The 25,872-nt window shown below is 34.3% G+C and overlaps 1 protein-coding gene across 1 annotated transcript in view; it reads left to right on the top strand.

The window, feature by feature from the left end:
* Positions 1 to 21,394, top strand: part of LOC143243123 (uncharacterized) — a 30,489-nt gene extending 9,095 nt beyond the window's left edge. The window contains exons 2-3 of the mRNA XM_076486899.1: positions 12,888 to 13,099; positions 20,859 to 21,394. Of these exons, the coding sequence (XP_076343014.1) occupies positions 12,888 to 13,099; positions 20,859 to 20,863 (217 nt within the window). The 3' untranslated portion in view covers positions 20,864 to 21,394. The remainder of the gene's footprint in view (positions 1 to 12,887; positions 13,100 to 20,858) is intronic.
* The last annotated feature ends 4,478 nt before the right edge of the window (positions 21,395 to 25,872 follow it).

The raw sequence follows: 25,872 nt of genomic DNA, 5'->3' as shown, positions 1-25,872 counted from the left end.
TAACATATATCTAGTACATATTAACAACATGATTGTTGTAACATATATCTAGTACATATTAACAACATGATTGTTATAACATATATCTAGGTATATATTAACAACATATGATTGTTATAACATATATATATTACATATAAAACAAGATATTATTGTTATAACATATATCTAGTACATTTTAACAACATATGATTGTTATAACATACATCTAGTACATATTAAGAACATATACTTGTTATAACATATATCTAGTACATATTAAGAACATATGCTTGTTATAACAGATATCTAGTACATATTAACAACATATGCTTTTTATAACATATATCTAGTACATATTAAGAACATATGCTTGTTATAACATATATCTTGTATATATTAACAACATATGCTTGTTATAACATATATCTAGTACATATTAACAACATATGCTTGTTATAACATATATCTAGTACATATTAAGAACATATGCTTGTTATAACATATATCTAGTACATATTAACAACATATGCTTGTTATAACACATATATAGTACATATTAACAACATATGATTGTTATAACATATATCTAGTACATATTAACAACATGATTGTTATAACATATATCTAGTACATATTAACAGCATGATTGTTATAACATATATCTAGTACATATTAACAACATGATTGTTATAACATATATCTTGTACATATTAACAACATATGCTTGTTATAACATATATCTAGGACATATTAACAACATATATCTAGCTATAGATGAAAACTTTATATCTGTTACACGTCTATAAATCAATGACATATTTCTACACTTAACCAATTATGAGTAACTAGCTACACCTCCAATCATTATGGATATCAGCCATGTCACAGCTCGTGTCTCTATTCAGTTTGATTCTTTAATTTCAATCTTGAATTTGAATGAACGGGCTACATAACACTAGAGGGCAGCACTTCATTACTGTAATTTTAACACTGTATAAAGACATCCGATTCGTATCCAGAAAAACATGAGAATCTCTTTCCTGAGTTTTATCTGGTTGTCATAGCAACTTACATATCTGATGACGTCACAGAATTAAAGTTTTCTAGAAAACATTGTTGTCTGTCATTACCAGCTGTTTATTGATAAACTTGACGAACTACAGAGTACACTAAGACAACGGGTTTCGAACAGAACATACGAACATTTCTCTTAATGGTTCAGCGATAAATGTACGTGCTTACAACACTAAAAATCGGGTTTTGAACCCATATAACCCAATGTGCATATTAATACATAAAAACCAGCCAACAACCTACATTTTTGTTCCCGCTTATAACATTAAGCCACAAACAGTATTAATTAATTGATGGTGGTTATGACAAGTAAATTTATTTGCGTTCATATATATTAGAAAATGTGAATTCACCCAGAAAACAATGGCGAATTAGTTATTCAAAACATTTCGTTATCTTAACATCAATTTTACCCAATGAAACCTTTCCTTAAAGGCAAATCATTTTCTTTTCTCCTTTCCCTTTTGCCAGACTGTTTCCTTCCTTGCCAATGGAAACTACAAATTATGCAAATAACGGTTACTACGAAGTTTGTGTCACAAACTCTACACGTACATTTAGCACGTTATACTGGTGTTTGTTTGTTTGTCTTGAATTTCGCACAAAGCTGCACGAGAGCTATCTGCGCTAGCCGTCCCTAATTTAGCAGTGTAAGACTAGAGGGAAAACAGCTAGTCATCACAAGCCACCGCCAACTCTTGGGCTATCTTTCGCCAACGAATAGTGGCATTGACTATCACATTATAACGCTCCCACGGCTGAAAGGGCGAACATGTTTGGTGTGACGGGAATTCGAACCCGCGACCCTCGGATTACGAGTCGAGTGCCTTAACCCACCTGGCCATGCCGAGGTCGTTATACTAGTGTATTTGTAAAACTACAAATAAATTGTCTCGAAAGAATAACTGATGTAAATACTGGATATAAGGCAATTAGGTAAAATGAGTCGTTCTGACATACGTCTCTTTCCAGAGACCACAGCATCACGGACTGAAAGAAAGAGGCTGAAGCCCCTAGTGTGTCCAGTGATATATACCAATTTAATATCGCTGTAATCTGTCAAACTGTGTGTTCTGTTTTCAGTAATTCAAATAAATCGTCACTAATTCTCTACTATACGGTTTGAAATAATACAGAAATATACTGAAATAATACACAAATATTCTGAAATAATACAGCTCCGACTTAAGTTTTAAGAACCCAGAATTAAAGATGAGAGCCTAATGACAGATGTGGTCGCTGAGCCTGGTAAGGAAGTTACAAGAACACTAGTTGAGTAAACAGTTTAAGGTACAGTTGTGTTATAGCACTAAGACTTAAAGTTGGAATTATTTTAATACGCGTAATACAAGACGAACGTAGCTCGATTGTGTCGGCGCACTTCTTACACGTTTATTTATGAGAATGTTTTGTATTTTCAGAAATCGCTACTCTGTGTACTTATATGTTTAACATTAGCCTTAAAGTAGTGGTTGCAACTGTGTTTTTATGTTTTAGAGGTTCGCTAAAAGCTAAATAAGGGCTCTTTGTGTTAGCTATCATTATTATTGAACTACAATAATACACAAGAAAAAGGCAGTTAAGTAGCCCACATAACCTATCGTCAATTCTCAGACTACTACAATGAAAGATTTGGACACAAATTGTATCAAAACGAAATAGACAACTGTACAAATTGTATCAAAAAGAAACAGACAACAATACAAATTGTATCAAAACGAAATAGACAACTGTACAAATTGTATCAAAACGAAACAGACAACAATACAAATTGTATCAAAACGAAATAGACAACTGTACAAATTGTAACAAAAAGAAACAGACAACAATACAACTTGTATCGAAACGAAACAGACAACAGTACAACTTGTATCAAAACGAAACAGACAACAGTACAACTTGTATCAAAACGAAACAGACAACAGTACAAATTGTATCAAAACGAAATAGACAACAATACAAATTATATCAAAAAGAAACAGACAACAGCACAAATTGTATCAAAAAGAAACAGACAACAGTACAACTTGTATCAAAACGAAACAGACAACAGTACAACTTGTATCAAAACGAAACAGACAACAGTACAAGTTGTATCAAAACGAAACAGACAACAGTACAAATTGTATCAAAAAGAAATAGACAACAATACCAATTATATCAAAACGAAACAGACAACAATACAAATTGTATCAAAACGAAACAGACAAGAATACAAATTATATCAAAACGAAACAGACAAGAATACAAATTATATCAAAACGAAACAGACAACAGTACAAATTGTATCAAAAAGAAACAGACAACAATACAAAGTATATCAAAAAGAAACAGACAACAATACAACTTGTATCAAAACGAAACAGACAACAGTACAACTTGTATCAAAACGAGACAGACAACAATACAAATTGTATCAAAACGAAACAGACAACAGTACAAATTGTATCAAAAAGAAACAGACAACAATACAAATTGTATCAAAACGAAATAGACAACAATACAAATTATATCAAAAAGAAACAGACAACAGTACAAATTGTATCAAAAAGAAACAGACAACAATACAAATTGTATCAAAACGAAACAGACAACAGTACCAATTATATCAAAACGAAACAGACAACAATACAAATTGTATCAAAACGAAACAGACAATTGTACAAATTATATCAAAACGAAACAGACAACAGTACAAATTATATCAAAACGAAATAGACAACTGTACAAATTGTATCAAAAAGAAACAGACAACAATACAAATTATATCAAAAAAAACAGACAACAATACAAATTGTATCAAAACGAAACAGACAACAGTACAAATTGTATCAAAACGAAACAGACAACAGTACAAATTGTATCAAAAAGAAACAGACAACAGTACAAATTGTATCAAAACAAAACAGACAACAGTACAACTTGTATCAAAACGAAACAGACAACAATACAACTTGTATCAAAACGAAACAGACAACAGTACAACTTGTATCAAAACGAAACAGACAACAGTACAACTTGTATCAAAACGAAACAGACAACAATACAAATTGTATCAAAACGAAACAGACAACAGTACAAATTGTATCAAAAAGAAACAGACAACAATACCAATTATATCAAAACGAAACAGACAACAATACAAATTGTATCAAAACGAAACAGACAACAATACAAATTGTATCAAAACGAAACAGACAATTGTACAAATTATATCAAAACGAAACAGACAAGAATACAAATTATATCAAAACGAAACAGACAACAGTACAAATTGTATCAAAAAGAAACAGACAACAATACAAATTATATCAAAAAGAAACAGACAACAATACAACTTGTATCAAAACGAAACAGACAACAGTACAACTTGTATCAAAACGAGACAGACAACAATACAAATTGTATCAAAACGAAACAGACAACAGTACAAATTGTATCAAAAAGAAACAGACAACAATACAAATTGTATCAAAACGAAATAGACAACAATACAAATTATATCAAAAAGAAACAGACAACAGTACAAATTGTATCAAAAAGAAACAGACAACAATACAAATTGTATCAAAACGAAACAGACAACAGTACCAATTATATCAAAACGAAACAGACAACAATACAAATTGTATCAAAACGAAACAGACAATTGTACAAATTATATCAAAACGAAACAGACAACAGTACAAATTATATCAAAACGAAATAGACAACTGTACAAATTGTATCAAAAAGAAACAGACAACAATACAAATTATATCAAAAAAAACAGACAACAATACAAATTGTATCAAAACGAAACAGACAACAGTACAAATTGTATCAAAACGAAACAGACAACAGTACAAATTGTATCAAAAAGAAACAGACAACAATACAAATTATATCAAAACGAAACAGACAACAATACAAATTATATCAAAACGAAACAGACAACAGTACAACTTGTATCAAAACGAAACAGACAACAGTACAAATTGTATCAAAACAAAACAGACAACAGTACAACTTGTATCAAAACGAAACAGACAACAATACAACTTGTATCAAAACGAAACAGACAACAGTACAACTTGTATCAAAACGAAACAGACAACAGTACAAATTGTATCAAAACGAAACAGACAACAGTACAAATTGTATCAAAACGAAACAGACAACAGTACAACTTGTATCAAAACGAAACAGACAACAGTACAACTTGTATCAAAACGAAACAGACAACAGTACAACTTGTATCAAAACGAAACAGACAACAGTACAAATTGTATCAAAACGAAACAAACAACAGTACAACTTGTATCAAAACGAAACAGACAACAGTACAAATTGTATCAAAACGAAACAGACAACAGTACAAATTGTATCAAAACGAAATAGACAACTGTACAAATTGTATCAAAAAGAAACAGACAACAATACAAATTATATCAAAAAGAAACAGACAACAATACAAATTATATCAAAACGAAACAGACAACAATACAAATTGTATCAAAACGAAACAGACAACAGTACAACTTGTATCAAAACGAAACAGACAACAGTACAACTTGTATCAAAACGAGACAGACAACAGTACAAATTGTATCAAAACGAAACAGACAACAGTACAACTTGTATCAAAACGAAACAGACAACAGTACAAATTGTATCAAAACGAAACAGACAACAGTACAAATTGTATTAAAATGAAAAATAGAACACTATAAATTATATGAAAGTGAAACACGCGATGGAACAAACTATACATATGTTTTACAGTGTTAAATTGACAAACTATACATATGTTTTACAGTGTTAAATTGAACTAGAATTAAACATGACAGAATCAGAAAAGTTAGTTATTGCTTGTATCTAGTCACCTCTTTAAAACATATAACTAAAAGAATTAAAATGAAACCAGCAACTGTCATAGAACAGCTTTAACACAATATTTGTGTGGATTACTCAGAAACACTCGCTTGTATGTAAGTATGTATCAAGAGTTTGAATGAGATTATTTGTAGTCAGGGCCAGTATATCTTGATAAAAACTGATGTCGCTTTATTAAGTTCGACGTATGTTCATCACGTCATTATGTGATTTTGTAGAACTGATGTCTCTTTAACAGGTTCTGTTTATCTTCACTAGGACCGATATATATGTACGTCTATCAGGTTTCATGCACCTACAGTAAGACTTATATACCTTTATGATTGAAACGCAGTATTATAATATGTTTGTTAAGCATGCTGCACTATTAGTAACTATTGACAGTTCCCTAGCTGCTAAACATAATGTTCTTCGAAAAATTTATTTATAAGAAGAGTTGGTCATCGTGGCGAGTGAGTTCAAGTTTTAAAATTACACACGAAAACAACTTTCGGCGTGTTATTTGTAAATCTTTTTACACATGCGTGATTATAACCATCTTATTTAAAATGCTTATTTACACGTAAGTTTGATAGCATCGACGCAAATTACATACGTGTTTTTAGCCTGCAGTTAAACTGAAAGTCATGTTTGATAACTTTATGGTTTGGAGTGAATTCATAAAAATTGTTACATGGTTCTTTGTCGATAACTCTAGGTTAGCTGAGACCTAGCTTCTCCCCAGGTCAGATGAGCCTGCGGGGAATTAAACAAACCCTAGGGTTGGGTGCCAGCGTCTCCGTGATAGATCGGTACTGCACCCTCGCTTGCATTTTAATAAGGCTCGCAGTGACGGTCTATTTGTGGCCGGCCCCGGATGTGCCTGCAAACAATGGGCTTTAATCGGTGCGGCCACATGCCATGCCAAAACCTTAATAAATTGTAAAACATTAAATCCTTGAATACAATAGGGTTTCGCTGCTTTCCAAGGATGAGCTTGTGGACACTATGGAAACTACCAATTAAACTATACACTTAGTTTCGAAGTATGAACTTAACGTGCTGGTTACAGAACCAAATATTCTACGAAACAGAACATCTTGAGAAATTTTGTGTACCATCCCTTACAAGGCACAATTGTCCTACCGACAAGAAACTATGCGTACTTCTACGAACTAGGCAGACGTCCCCTTTGTCTCTTCACGTGTGAAGTGTGTAAAATTTTTGTTTCTAGTATTCGTCATTAATTTGAGGTTCGAAACCCCTCTAGGAGTTTAGAAGACTGAATCGGAATCTCTTATAGCCTGAGACTGAAAACCGTAAAATAAAGTTGCTGTTAATAATACAGACTAAATCTCATATACGTAGCATAAAATTTACGTATACTATAATGAGTGGTTTATCTTCTATGAGCCCGGCATGGCCAGGTAGGTTAAGGCGTTCGACTAGTAATTCTAGGGTCGCAGATTCGAATCCCGGTCGCACCAAACATGCTCGCCCTTTCAACCGTGGGGGGCGTTATAAATATCACAGTCAACCCCACTATTCATTGGTAAAAGAGTAGCCCAAGAGATGGCTGTGGGTGGTGATGACTAGCTGCCTTCCCTCTAGTCTTACACTGCTAAATTAGGGGCGGCTAGCACAGATAGCCCTCGAGTAGCTTTGCGCGAAATTCAAAACAAACAAACAAACAAACAAGCTATGCTTGAAATTAAAAAAAACAAACAAAACTTCTATGTAATTACAAGTAGAAAGAATCGAGAGACAAAATAACCGAATAAAATCAGTTGTTTAATTTGTGTTAATTGGTTACATATGCAAATACAGTCAGAATCACGTTAACTTCATGTTACATTACCATCATCTATCTACGTACCTACACGCAGACATATGAAATGTTGATGTAAAAATACATATATATTTTTGAAGAGTACAACCAACAAGACAGATGTAATAACACCATCCAAGTTTGACTTTAAGTAAGATTGAAATTTCTTCAGAAATTAATAGCACTAATTTACATTTATTTATGAACAGCACTCGAGTTTACTTAAAATTATTGACGAATAGCATCTATTTCAACTTACCGATGAATAGCACATGCTTAAAATCATCTATGAATAGCACCCAGTTCACTTAAAATCACTGATTCATAGCACCCATTTAAACTGACATAAGTGGTGATTGAATGTTGTAGCGTTTGTAACCATACTGTTCTATATATATTTTATATCGTTCATAGGATACTTTATTATGATAACCCGTTTCTGCGTAAAAATAAACGACGAAAACCAAGCATTGGTAGGACTCTTTTTGTTTTAGTTTCATTAAAATAATGCAGTATTTTTGTTTGTTTTTTACTGTCTCCTATTCAAGGAATGGCCCGGCATGGCCAGGTGGGTCAAGACGTGCGACTCATAATCTGAAGGTCGCGGATTCGAATCCCGGTCGCACCAAACATGCTCGCCCTCCCAAGCTGTGGGGGCGTTATAAAGATACGATCAATCCCACTATTCGTTGGTAAAAGAGTAACCCAAGAGTTGACGGTGGGTGGTGATGACTAGCTAGCTGCCTTCCCTCTAGTCTTAAACTGCTAAATTAGGGACGGCTAGCGCAGATAGCCCTCGAGTAGCTTTGCGCGAAATTAAAAAAGAACAACAAAAAACAAACCTATTTAAGGTAAAAAACAACAATAATAGAAAACAGATGTATGGTGAAAAATAAACATTGTTATCTCTACCTGGTGTCTCTTGATAGATGAACGGTAAGTTTAAGGACTTACAACACTAAAATACGGGATTCAAATCTCCCACCACCATGTACTTAGTGCAGATAACCAGCCTATTGTGTGGCTCTGTACTACAAAACTGCCACCTGGTGGTAGTCATTTTTTAATAGTGTATAATTAATTTATTCAGAGTATCATACTTCATGTATTTTTTTTATTTTAATACCATCACAGTCACGTGGTTCGCAGCGCTGAACAAAATTAACGAGAGAATTATAAAACTTGTAGAAAAAACTGTATTTTAATTATTACGGTAATAAAATGTTTAAATCGGCCGTTAGGGGACTCTCCGTACATGTTGCATAGTGTGTTAGAGGATCATAAACACCCCGCTAATGAGGGCACAACTTCTCTGATCTTTGACAGAATTTCGTATCTGATAAGTAGGTGAAACCCTTAGTACACCAATAGGAGAGGTCTACATAATTTGTTTTGACCAATTACGCATAACATTTAAATATGAAGCACAAGAAAAGTGAACGCCCACGTGAAGTACTGTCGACGTGATGATAATTTAAAACACAACTTTACGTAGTGTTTATGAACCGCTCTAGTGAAGTTTATATTTATATTTATATATATTTCGTTTAGGAAGTTCACAGTTTCTCATTATGAACGTTAAATATTGGCATTGCATCCCGCCAGATGAATAAAACATAAACATGGTACGAAATACACTCTCATGCCGTCCGGTATAGCCAGGTGATAACGGCGCTCGAGTCGTAATCTGAGGGTGGTGGGTTCGAAACTCTGTCACACCAAACATGCTCGCCCTTTCAGTTGTGAAGACATTACAATGTCACAATTACTCCCACTATTCGTTGTTAAAGAGTAGTCCAAGAGTTGGCGATGGGTGGTGATAACTTCCCTCTAGTCTTACGCTGCTAAATTGGGAACGGCTAGCGCAGATAGTCTTCGTGTAGCTTTGCGGGAAATTAAAAGACAAACAAACATTCTGATCCATATGTAGAAGTAATAAATACTAAAATAATGTGAACACTAGTGGAGGTACTCCCAGAAGTAACAACTACAAATGTTCTATCCTTTTCTTCCCGGTATCTTAAAATATGAGTGATCCATGTATCATCACATTGTTCCATATTGATCTGTGATCTCACATCTTAATCTGCCCTTCACCTGTTATGCTGACAAGGGAAAACAAACGTTGAATCTTTTTAGTCATGTCTTAAGTATTCTGTGCCTTCTAACTTATCACATAGTTGTAAACAATATTTTAACTCTGGATTTATGACGTAACCACGAACGATGATTTTAACCCTGGATTTATTACGTAATTATGAACAATGTTTTCAACCCCGTATTTATCACACAATCATGAAAAATCTTTTTAACGCTGGATTTATCCCATAATCATAAATAATCTTTTTAACCCCTATTTATGACGCAAACATGAACAGTTTTTAAACCCCGTATTTATTATGTAATCCTAAACAATCTTTTTAACCCCGTATTTATCACGTAATCATGAACAATGTTTTTAACTCTGAATTTATGACATAGTCACAAACGATCCTTGTGAAGATATATTGAACACATAGCATTCATTTTGTTTGTTTTTAATTTCGCACAAAGCTATTCGAGGGCTATCTGTGCTAGCCGTCCCTAATCTAGTAGTGTAAGACTAGAGGGAAGGCAGCTAGTCATCGCCACCCACCGCCAACTCTTGGGCTACTCTTTTACTAGCGAATAGTGGGATTGACCGTCACATTATAATGCCCTCATGGCTGAAAGGGTGAGCATGTTTGGCGCGACGGGGATGCGAACCAGCGACCCTCAGATTACGAGTCTCACGCCTTAACACACTTGGCCATGCCGGACCCAACATTCATTTTGATTTCTGGAAAACAGCAACGTACTCTACAACATGAGTCCACTGTTTGTTTTATTGTAGTAAAGATTTATTTATTTTCTAATGGTTAAATGTACGAGTGTGGTGTACATATAATAAACGAAATGTTAGAACTTAATCAAAATGAAAAAAAAATAATAATCATGCCACATGACTAAATAAAATAATTCTGATTAGAGATATTTCACACGACACACTAGAAGGTGACGCGACACCTTGTGGTTAGGTACACAAATATGTTCACAGCTTATGAAAATTAAATCAAAATAAATGCATAACTTATTTTCCCCAGAGAATTTCCGTTTTTTTCAACTTAAGTTATGAGTTCCTTAATTTATTTGGAATCAGTTTTTACGAACTTGAACAAAGATATTCAGATTAACTTAATGACTAAATGTTAGGTGTGTTTTTTTCATTGTTACCAGATGAGAGTAACATGGCACATAGGGTGCCAAATGGATACCACAAGTTTCACCCAGCTGAAAATAAAAATCTATTTCAAAATAACCTCTCTTCTTTAGCTCTAATGAAAGGAGATTATTGTATCTACCTATCTTGCACACGGACAAGAAGTCTTTCAACAAATCAAAAACAACTTATCTCATCTGCAGAAGCTTGACTTTTTGAAGTTTCGAATCGCGTGGTTCAAGTTTTCTCCATGACTGGACGGAGCCAACGCCGATTCAAAACAGTCTGAATCGGACTCTGGACAAAGCTCATTTATTTCGTGGTATGGTAGCCATCCTCAGCCTGTAATTAGTGCCAAGAGAAAGACGACTTGGTAATGGTGAAATGACTCGCCCGCTTAAATACTCCAGATATTTAAATACTCCAAATAGTTTTCGCTCCTTCTCCTTGAGTAATAAATACTCATGAAGTTTTGATGTAAAGAATCAAAAGAAACACACACACACACACACACACAAGATTTTTAAAAGCTTTTCTTACCAGAAGCCACCTTCAAAGTTTTACTAATTTAACCAATTTTATTGAATATTCTTTCTCTCCAAATTGGAGTTGTTAAAACTTATTAGTTTTGTTGTTTCTAACAGGTGTTAGTTTTTACATTTACCATCATATTTGTTTAGTATTCTTGGTTCTGTTAAATGAACTGCATTATTTATAGTTTATATTTCACAGAGTTTTAGTGACTTCAGTGTTAGAGTACAGGAATTTCACACATTGGCCGAACGGTTCTGCACTACAATAAATATTCATAACACTAACACAGTGACTGGTTCTGTACCACCATAAATATTCATAAAACTAACACAGTAACTGGTTCTGTATTACCATAAGTATTCATAAAACTAACACAGTGACTGGTTCTGTACCACCATAAATATTCATAAGACTAAAACAGTGACTGGTTCTCTACCACCATAAAGATTCATAAGACAAACACAGTGACTGGTTCTGTACCACCGTAAATATTCATAAGACTAACACAGTGACTGGTTCTGTGCCACCATAAATATTCCTTCAGATTGTACAGTGACTGGTTCTATACCATCATAAAAATACCTTCAAATTACACAGTAACTGGTTATATACCATCATGAATATTCCTTCAGATTACACTGACTGGTTCTATATCATCATAAATATACCTCCAGACTACACAATGAGTGATTTTATAACTCCATAAATATACGTATGACAGAAAGAGAACTTTTAATTCAGACAGCACAGTAACTTGAATAAAAACAACTAAATAAAACAAGACAACCGAAAGGTTTCCCTGAAGAACATAATTAACTTTCTTTAAAACATGTGTCACTGCCCTCTGTCATTTTGCATATTGAGTCACCATAACCAGTGCCATCTTTCGACAGTGTCAAGAAACATTCTCAATTGTTTATAAACTAAGTTGAGAAACGACACGTGTGAAATTCAAAACGAATTTGTAACTGAGCGTTGAATGTTTATTTTACCCTAAAAACAGTATGAAATACGATCGGTTAAACTATTTTGACATTTTTCAACACAACGGGCACGTGAGATCATTTACGATTTTCTGTAATAACCCGGCTATAATTTACATTTTAAACTGAAACGTAACAGCCTTTTGTTGTTATGCATTCAGGTTTCTATCTACCGTTCGGACAGCTGTAATTCAAACATTTTTTTTTTTCTCACGGTTCTTGTAGTTTTATGAACTTTCCCACACGGATCTCTAGTTCTCACTGGAAACCTATATTATAGCTATATGATTAGAGGTTTTCTTTAGGATGTTTTATGAGTTATGACTTGTAATCTAATTAATGTGACAGTAAATTTGTGCCTCACCCAAGGTAATTGTAAAGTTCTATTCGATAGCATGGTATGCACACCGGAGCTCCCGGCGGGTATGCGGTCAGACCGACAGACACTCCTCTCTGCGCAACAGTTCGCTTTGGCCAACGTCTCTGGGTTAACATCGATCAAAGTGTGTCGGATGAAAAATTTTATGCAAGAAAAAACTGGACATATCGTGTTAGCGCCTTCTAAATTACGCTCAGAATATACGACAGGAATTCTCCTTCTGACAGGTAAATTGTCTAAAGCTACTGTTCTTGTTTTATTTATAAAAAGAACAAAGCCTATTGGCTGAAAGCATGACCTTGACTTCGGTCACTAAATGTGGTCGAACAAAATAACAATGAAAAGATATTTATATATTACAAAATATATTATATATTCAAATATTAGAAAACAGGACCGTCGATCAATAGATAAGTAATTTAATCTTTAAAGTTGTGAAGGTGTCTAATACAAACTGTATTTTACTGTTGTGAACATGTCTACTACAAACTGTATTTTACTGTTGTGAAGATGTCTACTACAAACTGTATTTTACTGTTGTGAACATGTCTACTACAAACTGTATTTTACTGTTGTGAACATGTCTATTACAGAATGTATTTTACTGTTGTGAAGATGTCTATTACAAACTGTATTTTACTGTTGTGAACATGTCTACTACAAACTGTATTTTACTGTTGTGAACATGTCTATTACAAACTGTATTTTACTGTTGTGAACATGTCTACTACAAACTGTATTTTACTGTTGTGAAGATGTCTACTACAAACTGTATTTTACTGTTGTGAACATGTCTATTACAAACTCTATTTTACTGTTGTGAACATGTCTACTACAAACTGTATTTTACTGTTGTGAAGATGTCTATTACAAACTGTATTTTACTGTTGTGAAGATGTCTACTACAAACTGTATTTTACTGTTGTGAAGATGTCTATTACAAACTGTATTTTACTGTTGTGAAGATGTCTACTACAAACTGTATTTTACTGTTGTGAACATGTCTATTACAAACTGTATTTTACTGTTGTGAACATGTCTACTACAAACTGTATTTTACTGTTGTGAACATGTCTATTACAAACTGTATTTTACTGTTGTGAACATGTCTACTACAAACTGTATTTTACTGTTGTGAACATGTCTATTACAAACTGTATTTTACTGTTGTGAAGATGTCTACTACAAACTGTATTATACTGTTGTGAACATGTCTACTACAAACTGTATTTTACTGTTGTAAACATGTCTACTACAAACTGTATTTTACTGTTGTGAACATGTCTACTACAAACTGTATTTTACTGTTGTGAACATGTCTACTACAGACTGTATTTTACTGTTGTGAACATGTCTACTACAGACTGTATTTTACTGTTGTGAACATGTCTACTACAGACTGTATTTTACTGTTGTGAACATGTCTACTACAGACTGTATTTTACTGTTGTGAACATGTCTACTACAGACTGTATTTTACTGTTGTGAACATGTCTACTACAGACTGTATTTTACTGTTGTGAACATGTCTACTACAGACTGTATTTAACCGGAGGGGTTAAGAGTGGGTGTGTTTTGTTGTGGCAAAGCCACATCGGGCTGTGTGCTAAGTCCGTCGAGGGGAATCGAAGGGTTTAGAGAGTAGCTGAATTAAAACTAATTTACAACCGAGTAATAGGTGTAAATGAAATAAACAATATTTTTCAGCGTGACCTAACTGTCATGCACAGGTTTCCATTCAGTCTTTATAAATGACACATTATCACGACGTATAATTTATCTGTGTGTGAATTTTGAATTATAATTTAATTATGTGTTGAGAGGAAAGAGAGAATTGTAAATATGTAATTACATGCTACTATAATTACGTATGAGTACCTTGATTTTAAACGAACCGCCCAAATATTACGTGATTCACCAGCGATCACTACGCCCTCAAATGTAACACCTTATCTCTTATCTAGTAGGTTTTAAGTATCTCGCTTTACATATATCACTGAAACAAACAAGTTAACTCACCTAAATAATTGGGAATTTTGCACTTGCATGTTATATTTTAACCTTTTAGCATTGTCCACTATAGTTATCTAACATTGTCCACTATAGTTATCTAACATTGTCCACTATAGTTATCTAACATTGTCCACTATAGTTATTTAAGATTGTTCACTATAGTTATCTAATATTGTCCACTATCGTTACCTAACATTGTCCACTATAGTTATCTAACGTTGTCCACTATAGTTATTTAACATTGTCCACTATAGTTATCTAACATTGTCCACTATAGTTATCTAATTATCTAATATTGTCCACTATAGTTATCTAATATTGTCCACTATAGTTATCTAATTATCTAACATTGTCCACTATAGTTATTTAACATTGTCCACTATAGTTATCTAATATTGTCCACTATAGTTATCTAATTATCTAACATTGTCCACCATAGTTATCTAACATTGTCCACCATAGTTATCTAACATTGTCCACTATAGTTATCTAACATTGTCCACTATAGTTATCTAATTATCTAACATTGTCCACTATAGTTATTTAAGATTGTCCACTATAGTTATCTAATTATCTAACATTGTCCACCATAGTTATCTAACATTGTCCACTATAGTTATCTAATATTGTCCACTATAGTTATTTAAGATTGTTCACTATAGTTATCTAACATTGTCCACTATAGTTATTTAAGATTGTCCACTATAGTTATTTACGATTGTTCACTATAGTTATCTAACATAGTCCACTATAGTTATCTAACATTGTCCACTATAGTTATCTAACATTGTCCACTATAGTTATTTAACATTGTCCACTATAGTTATCTAATTATCTAACATTGTCCACCATAGTTATCTAACATTGTCCATTATAGTTATCTGATTATCTAACATTGTCCACTATAGTTATCTAATTATCTAACATTGTCCACTATAGTTATTTAAGATTGTTCACTATAGTTATCTAACATTGTCCACTATAGTTATTTAAGATTGTCCACTATAGTTATTTACGATTGTCCACTATAGTTATCTAACATTGTCCACTCTCAACCTTCCAGTAATGTTCACTTTTCATTGTCGTCGACTTTAAATCTTTCAAAACGTGTTTGTAGTTTTAGGTAGAAATGACTCATGTTTTAGTTTCGAGTAGCATTATGTAGAAACATCTTGACTTTTGTTCATAGAGTTAAAATATGAATACTTTTATCAGAATTGTTTTATGTTATAAACAATGACCCAGACATTCACACAAACACTCGGCAGTGTTAAGATAACGAACCGTAGTTTACAATAATTAGTGGACACGTGGGACCAAAAATTGAGTAGAATAGTAAAACATACAGATTCTATGTGACCCTTTTGGAAGAATGACCTTCATGAAGGACAAACAGGAAATGCCTAGTCCTGACGAACGCCCGGAATGGCCAGGTGGGTTAAAGCGTTCGGATCCCTGTCGCACCAAATATGCTCGCCCTTTCAACCGTGGGAGCATTACAATGTGACGGTAAATCTCACCATTCGTTGGTAAAAGAGTAGCCCCAGAGTTGGCGATAGGTGGTGATGACTAGCTACCTTCCCTCTAGTCTTACACTGCTAAATTAGGGACGGCTAGCTCAGATAGCTCTTGAGTAGCTTTGTACGAAATTCAAAAACAAACAAACAAACTACTCCTGACGAAGAAAAGTCGAAATTTCTAAAGCGTTATGGTTATAGGCTTTTGTGGTTTTCGTCAGTAAGTATATTAGTTATTATATTATCAGTTTTTTAATGAAATAATTCAAATATAGAAATTAATCGAAGACGTATTTAAAGCATTAAACATATAATGTATGAATGGTTTATGGGATTACATTCGTCTTATCGTTTTCGGAGCTCCCTATATTTTAATTATGACGTTAACAAACCAGTATTTCCCAAAGCCACATGATAACCATATTGTTAACAAACCAGTATTTCCCTAAGCCACATGATAACCATATTGTTAACAAACCAGTATTTCCCTAAGCCACATGATAACCATATTGTCAACAAACCAGTATTTCCCAAAGCCACATGATAACCATATTGTCAACAAACCAGTATTTCCCAAAGCCACATGATAACCATATTGTTAACAAACCAGTATTTCCCTAAGCCACATGATAACCATATTGTTAACAAACCAGTATTTCCCAAAGCTACATGATAACCATATTGTTACCAAACCAGTATTTCCCTAAGCAACATGATAACCATATTGTTAACAAACCAGTATTTCGCTAAGCCACATGATAACCATATTGTTAACAAACCAGTATTTCGCTAAGCCACATGATAACCATATTGTTAACAAACCAGTATTTTCCTAAGCCACATGATAACCATACTGTTAATAAAAGAGCATTTCCTTAAAAGACGTGATAACCATATTATTAACAAACGAGCACTTTTCTAAACTACATGTTAACCACACTGTTAACAAACAAACATTTTCTAAAGCTGCATAACAAGCTTAGGTTTATTTGTTACTTAAATTTTGCACAAAATATCCAAGAGCCATATGCGCTATCCGATCCCCCAATTAGAGGTGATAAATTAGAGGGAAAAGTAGTTAGTTACGACCACCCATCCTCAAGTCTTGGACTACGCTAACTGAATAGTGGAATTAATCGTCGCATCATAACATCCTTCCAGCTGAAATGACAAGTATATTCGGTAAAGGGATTCGAGTCCATGATCACCATGGCCACACCAGGCCAGGTTTTAATGAGTAATCGTGAACATGTTGTGAAGTCATATGAAGAATAACTTCTGAATATCCAGAGAATTTTCCAACAAATAAAGAACCTCTTAAATGTTTCTTCCATAGTAAGACATAACTATGCATATCACTTAGTTAATCTATTATTCTATTGGTCTCGTACGGCCAGGTGGTGAAGGTACTCGGCTCATAATCTGAGGGTCGCGGGTTCGAATCCCTGTCACACCAAAAATGCTCGTCCTTTCAGCCGTGGGGGCGTAATAATGTTTCGGCCAATCCCACTATTCGTTGGTAAAAGAGTAGCCCAAGAGTTGGCGGTGGGTGGTGATGACTAGCTGATTTCCTTTTAGTGTGACGCTGCTAAATCAAACTAATATACATATTGTAGTGATATACCGATGTTCATAATGTAGATATATATATATCAGTGTACATAATATAGCGACATGCTAGGTTCGATGATATGACAACATATTATAAATGAAAGTGATCACTTACACCTATATGTAAAACATTAATGTGGTGTACATCTATATTTTGGTTTGTTTGATGAATACATCAGATTAATGTATGTGTATACATCAGACTGGTGTATCTGTATACATCTGTCTACATATATACTGAACTTCCAATTGAGTTTTCTCTAAATATTTTGTTTGTTTGTTTTACCACTAACAGTTTATTACTACAACAATACTTATGTGATATGAATAACTGATAAAACACAGGATCAGTCCGTTGTTTGTTCCAAGTAGCTGGTAAAACACAGGATCAGTCCGTTGTTTGTTCCAAGTAGCTGGTAAAACACAGGATCAGTCCGTTGTTTGTTCCAAGTAGCTGGTAAAACACAGGATCAGTCCGTTGTTTGTTCTGAGTAGCTGGTAAAACACAGGATCAGTCCGTTGTTTGTTCCAAGTAGCTGGTAAAACACAGGATCAGTCCGTTGTTTGTTCTGAGTAGCTGGTAAAACACAGGATCAGTCCGTTGTTTGTTCTGAGTAGCTGGTAAAACACAGGATCAGTCCGTTGTTTGTTCTGAGTAGCTGGTAAAACACAGGATCAGTCCGTTGTTTGTTCTAAGTAGTTGGTAAAACACAGGATCAGTCCGTTGTTTGTTCTGAGTAGCTGGTAAAACACAGGATCAGTCCGTTGTTTGTTCTGAGTAGCTGGTAAAACACAGGATCAGTCCGTTGTTTGTTCTGAGTAGCTGGTAAAACACAGGAGTAGTCCGTTGTTTGTTCTAAGTAGTTGGTAAAACACAGGATCAGTTCGTTGTTTGTTCTGAGTAGCTGGTAAAACACAGGCTCGATCCGTTATTTTTCCCGAATGGCTGATAAAAACACAGGTTCGGTTCGTTGTTATGTTCCGAGTAGCTGGTAAAACACAGGATCAGTCCGTTGTTTGTTCTGAGTAGCTGGTAAAACACAGGATCAGTTCGTTGTTTGTTCTAAGTAGCTGGTAAAACACAGGCTCGATCCGTTATTTTTCCCGAATGGCTGATAAAAACACAGGTTCGGTTCGTTGTTATGTTCCGAGTAGCTGGTAAAACACAGGATCAGTCCGTTGTTTGTTCTGAGTAGCTGGTAAAACACAGGATCAGTTCGTTGTTTGTTCTAGGTAGCTGGTAAAACACAGGCTGGATCCGTGTTTGTTCCGAGTAGCTGGTAAAACACAGGATCAGTCCGTTGTTTGTTCTGAGTAGCTGGTAAAACACAGGATCAGTCCGTTGTTTGTTCTAGGTAGTTGGTAAAACACAGGATCAGTCCGTTGTTTGTTCTGAGTAGCTGGTAAAACACAGGATCAGTCCGTTGTTTGTTCTAGGTAGCTGGTAAAACACAGGATCAGTCCGTGTTTGTTCCGAGTAGCTGGTAAAACACAGGATCAGTCCGTTGTTTGTTCTAAGTAGTTGGTAAAACACAGGATCAGTCCGTTGTTTGTTCTAAGTAGCTGGTAAAACACAGGCTCGATCCGTTATTTTTCCCGAATGGCTGATAAAAACACAGGTTCGGTTCGTTGTTATGTTACGAGTGGCTGATAAAACACACGACTAGTGATCTGTAAGCAGTGCAAACTTCTTATCCGTTTTAGTTTTTATAGTTTTGCGACTATATAAACGATGATGAAATATTCAAAACACACAATATTATGACGAACTCTGTGATGAAATGAGCCAGTTGTATGAACACACAGTTTGAACGTGCTCATGGTCGTAAGTTATGATTAAAATTCTGAACAACACGACTAGAATGCTTGCTAGTTTCAAGCTTACATTAATAGAATCATTAGTTCAAGAAGGAATAAAGAAACATATATAATATTCCGTGTAGCTAAACATTAAGTAGCATAAATTAATACCGTCAGTGTCCTTTGGCTGAAGGTTCGACATGTGCTAACATGCTTCTCTTGAAAGCTTAAGAGACGCTGTTGTATTTCCTGTTTGAAGTCGGACTTTGTCGAACATTCCAAATAAAAACAAACAAACTGTTTCTCATAATAATTCAAGAAACGTATGATTCAAGACCAGAATGATCATATAATATTTTGAGAGGATCGTGCTATGGGTGTTTCAAACCTCTGAGGTCAATCCATTATGAAGTGTCGAATATATTGCCCTCCGAGTCGACGTTGTCGACGTGCCTTCTTAGACAAAACAGCGTGTTTTATCCTTCTTAAGAATATTTTTGTCAGTCTGATCAAATCTAATAATGTTTTAACGCCCAATAAAATGTAGATACACTGTGCCCAACACTATTTTTCTTATTACGCACAAAATTACACAAAGGGCTATCTGTGACCACCACGGGTATGGAAATCCAGGTTTTAACGTTATAAGCCTTCAGACTTACTGCCTAGCTAGGAGGAGACAGATCATCCATGAGGTGTTTAAGATAAATAATATAAGCAATTTACACATATTAGATATGAGTCAGTTTTACGTTTTTCATCTATACGTAAAGCCTTGTCCATAAATTATTGATGGCTACCATTTCTTGTGGAACAAACTCGAATATATTCGACGTTCTACATTTGTGTTTCTGGATAAATCTAGAGAATACATCGTTTTAAGGGCTATGTACTATTTGGAGAAAAATTTTTAAACTGACAAACAAAAATACTGCATGAGTTCTTTCGCCAGTCATATTGTATTTACTAGTATTTCAACAGCCAACAGTCTTTTGCAGCAGACGGTTCTTTACTAAATATACATGTTTTCCTTTGATTCCTTAAGCCTAACATGTGATGCACTATCCACTCCTCGCCGTTTTGTTAAGATGGTCGACACGAAGAGGGCCGAACGACTTAGACTTGGAAATACAAGAATTTCGTTGGACACGACAACGTAACCTCCTCTTTCAAGGAATCCAGAGGAAGAAAAAACACGGAATAATGTAAAACAATGAAGAGGATTTCAAATGAAAACTTTCTTTCTCCCGCATTAATGGAATATTTCTAAAGTTTAAGACTAGCACGTTTGATTTCTTGAATAGGATGCTGTTGTTACATAAATTATTTACGTGAAGTCATGGTGATAAAATATTATTTTTGAGATTAAGATTAAATAAAAAAGTAATATAAATTGAACTCCAGCTAACCAGAAGTAAGTAGCTGTACATCTTTGTAAACTGTGATGAAACTATCATAAATTGAACTCCAGCTGACCAAAAGTAAAGAGCTGTTCATCTTTGTAAACTGTGATTAAACTATCATAAATTCAACTCCAGCTAACCAGAAGTAAGTAACTGTACATCTTTGTAAACTGTGATTAAACTATCATAAAACTATATTTTATATGGTATGCGGTTTGTTTTGTGGGTATTTTGATATTGTGGGATTACAGTATTAAAAAAATAATTAGTTTGGTGAGGTTTTAACAAATGTAGGTGAAGCCATGAATATTTTAAAATAATATACATTTTCTCAATTCCGACTACAACATAAAATCTGCCAAGTGATTGGCTGTTGGGAAACGTTCGTTTCTGCCAATAGGCGGAATACTTTTTTTTTTGAAAGATAGAAGTGAGCCAATAGTGACCTCGTGATTAAGTTGCTCGAACAGTGAATCTAGGAGTTAAATGTTCCAGTCCCGTTCGTCCTTCGAATATTGCGACCTTGGACAATGAGGAAACAAATGTTCCGGAAGAATCCGATGCTTTTATAAGGACATGAAACTAAGACTAAAGGAACCTATTAATAAAAACATTAATTATAGCATGTTTAAAAACGACGTAGTCTGTTTAATATATGTGGAAATATTACTCCATAAGTACATTGTAAATAAAACACAGACAGAGAATGATGTATCTATACGCCTCAAATTCTCAGTTGATGTTTAAGATACTCATAAACCTTTCACTATTTTGTTAAATTGAAGTAATCCGGTATCATAAGTAATTCTAACGTTTAGTAAAGAATAGCGCTTACAACTTCCATAATGAAACTATTCTGGTTCGGTGTTCAGTAAGATAATAACCCGGCTGACGTTTTAATAGATATTTTATTATATTTTTGATCACCAGACTTCTAAATCAATGCATTCTCCTTTTCTTCTCGATAAAACCATGTAATAATCGTTCCTTCTTTTAGCTCCAAGGTGTTTTTTTTATGCGTAAAAAGTTAGTTTAGAGTTAATTGGCATTGTGAATATCAAATCGCGTGAAATGGTTTGTCAAGAAACACTAATGGGATAATGTGCCTCATACGACAACACGTAAGTAAAACTACCCCCGCGAAGAATGCTTTCAAAGAGTCCAGTAATGAATTCCTTATCTGTTTTTTCACCCTCGTCCTATTCAATCGTTTTAAATTTTTTATTGATCAGCGACTGTCTGTACGAAAACGATTTATTTTTGTTTTTTCATCTAGTTTTTAGAGCAATTTATAAAGTTCGTATTTTTCCTTTACGCCTACATAAAAACAATGGTGGCCTTATCTTACTTTGGTTTTTTTTTTTGTCCTTTAATCGGACTTTCATACGATATCAAAATATTGAAAAATAATTACCAGAGATCCGATGAGTTAATTTAATATTGTTCACCAAAGAGGTTTACATGGTTCTAGATATACTGTCAAACATCCTTCCACTAAAGTTAATTTATATCATAAACGAGGACTTTTTTCTTAATAAAATTGTTAAATTATTTCCATGTGCAATATAAATATCATGGAATAACTAGATAAATAAAGTGTGACTGAATTATCAGTAACAACAGTCCTCTTATGGAATAACTAGAAAAATAAAGTGTGACTGAATCATCAGTAACAACAGTCCTCTCATGGAATAACTAGATAAATAAAGTGTGACTGAATTATCAGTAACAACAGTCCTCTTATGGAATAACTAGAAAAATAAAGTGTGACTGAATCATCAGTAACAACAGTCCTCTCATGGAATAACTAGATAAATAAAGTGTGACTGAATTATCAGTAACAACAGTCCTCTCATGGACTAACTAGATAAATAAAGTGTGACTGAATTATCAGTAACAACAGTTCTCTTATGGAATAACTAGATAAATAAAGTGTGACTGAATTATTTGTAACAACAGTCCTCTCATGGAGTAACTAGATAAATAAAGTGTGACTGAATTATCAGTAACAACAGTCCTCTCATGGAATAACTAGATAAATAAAGTGTGGCTGAAAATTGTCTAAATAACTTATTTATTTATCTTGGTATCTCGTGAGAGAACTGTTGTTACTGATTATTCAGTCACACTTTCTTTATCTAGTTACTCCATGAGAGGACTGTTGTTACTGATTATTCAGTCACACTTTCTTTATCTAGTTACTCCATGAGAGGACTGTTGTTACTGATAATTCAGTCACACTTTATTTATCTAGTTATTCCATGAGAGGACTGTTGTTACTGATGATTCAGTCACACTTTATTTTTCTAGTTATTCCATAAGAGGACTGTTGTTACTGATTATTCAGTCACACTTTCTTTATCTAGTTACTCCATGAGAGGACTGTTGTTACTGATAATTCAGTCACACTTTATTTATCTAGTTATTCCATGAGAGGACTGTTGTTACTGATGATTCAGTCACACTTTATTTTTCTAGTTATTCCATAAGAGGACTGTTGTTACTGATTATTCAGTCACACTTTCTTTATCTAGTTACTCCATGAGAGGACTGTTGTTACTGATTATTCAGTCACACTTTCTTTATCTAGTTACTCCATGATAAGACTATAGTTACAGATAATCCAACCACACTCTATTTATCTGGATATACAACATCGTCTGAATGTAAATTAATCTGTCATAATAGTTATTTAGTTACGCCGTAACCATTTATTGACATGCAGTTTCTTACCGTATAAATTATGTTCCACTCTTATCATTTGTCCAGATTCTATAAAAAATAACAAATTTTGTTTTTTAACAAATGTTCATTAATTAATTATTGTAATTGTTCTGGTAACTTAACTTGAATTGTTATATAAATATCCTGTTTTTATTTTTTTTTTCATTTTTAAAAAAAATATTTCTTCCAGGCTTTGAGCGTTAGCATATCACTGAACGCTATTTAATTTTATATGTTTGAGAGGGCACAGTTTTCCACGTAAAGTCACGATACTCTTGTAATGGCTGAACGACTTTTATCACCCTCAGGTAATCAGAAAGCTGTTGAGGTAAAACAGGTGTTCGAGAATTCGTTAATAAAGTTTTTCATGCAATCCATGAGCAAAAGGCATGTCAGAAGCATGCAAACAGGCGTCAACAAAGTTATATAATTGTACCGATAACACGACATGATCTTTATCAATAAGTACTTAGAATAGAGATAGAGAGGAAACAAACGTGTAGATAATGAAATGAAACATATATTCTATTTTAAAAAGATATATCATATTTTCTCCTCACTTAATATGATACACATTTTTTAAAATTATTTATTTATTTAGGCCCGGCATGGCCAAGTGCGTTAAGGCGTGCGACTTGTAATCCGAGGGTCGCGGGTTCTCATCCCCGTCGCGCCAAACATGCTCGCCTTTTCAGGTATGGGGCGTTACAATGTGACGGTCAATCCCACTATTCGTTGATAAAAAAGTAGCCCCAGAGTTGGCGGTGGGTGGTGATGACTAGCTGCCTTCCCTCTTGTCTTACACTGCAAAATTAGGGACGGCTAGCACAGATAGCCCTCGAGTAGCTTTGTGCGAAATTCAAAGACAAACAAAATTTATTTATTTATTGGCCCGGCATGGCCAAGCGTGCGACTCGTAATCTGAGGGTCGCGGGTTCGCATCCCCGTCGCGCCAAACATGCTCACCTTTTCCGCCGTGGGGGCGTTATAAAGTGACGGTCAATCCCACTATTCGTTGGTAAAAGAGTTGGCGGTGGGTGGTGACGACTAGCTGCCTTCTCTCTAGTCTTATACTAAATTAGGGACGGCTAGCACAGATAGCTCTCGAGAAGCTTTGTGCGAAATTCAAAACAAACTTTGTTTTGATAATGTGATTAACTATTTTTGTGAACAGTACAACTTAATTCTGATGTCCCACATCGTTGTTTGATGTAAACCTCAATAAGTTTTAAAGGTCATATGATATTTTAGCTCTTAGCAAATCATAAATATAATATATAACATATATATATATCACTAATATATAAAGAAAACCTTTGTTTCCTGTCTTAACACAGTATGTAAGTCTGGAGTACCTTTGGTCTAAATTGTGATCTGATGGACGAAAACTATAGAATTACACAATATTTTGTTTATTTGTTTCAAATTTCTCACACGAATACTCGAGATCTATCAGTAGTAATCGTCCCTAACTTAGCAATGGTAAAGTTGAGGGAAGGCAGCTAGTCAAAAATCACCCATCGTCAACCCTTGAGCTACTTTTTTACCAATAAATAGTGGGATTGGTAATACCATTATAACGCCCCTGCGGCTGAAAGTACATCTTGTCTGGCCCAGAGTCGTTAACATCACAAGATTATGTTCGGATTTCATTCTGTACATAACGCACGAGTGTTTAGAAGTTAATTCACTGAATACCAACACTGGCTCCGTACAACGATACGTGTTATATATCTTAGGGATTTTCAACTTGATACAGTTAATATTTAACGAATAGTTATCCAGCGTAACAGATATTTAACAGCTACTAACTAGCTTCATTCACCATAAAAACTCGGTACAGTTTGAAACCTGACTTTAGACTGATTGTCCGTAGCCTGGCCAACATTCGCGGTTCATCGATATAACCACTAACAGACTTAGCCATAAAGA

This window comes from Tachypleus tridentatus, unplaced genomic scaffold, assembly GCF_004210375.1.
Source record: "Tachypleus tridentatus isolate NWPU-2018 unplaced genomic scaffold, ASM421037v1 Hic_cluster_2, whole genome shotgun sequence".
NCBI classification, from domain to species: Eukaryota; Metazoa; Arthropoda; class Merostomata; order Xiphosura; family Limulidae; genus Tachypleus; species Tachypleus tridentatus.
This window is presented reverse-complemented; position numbering and strand designations above follow the sequence as displayed.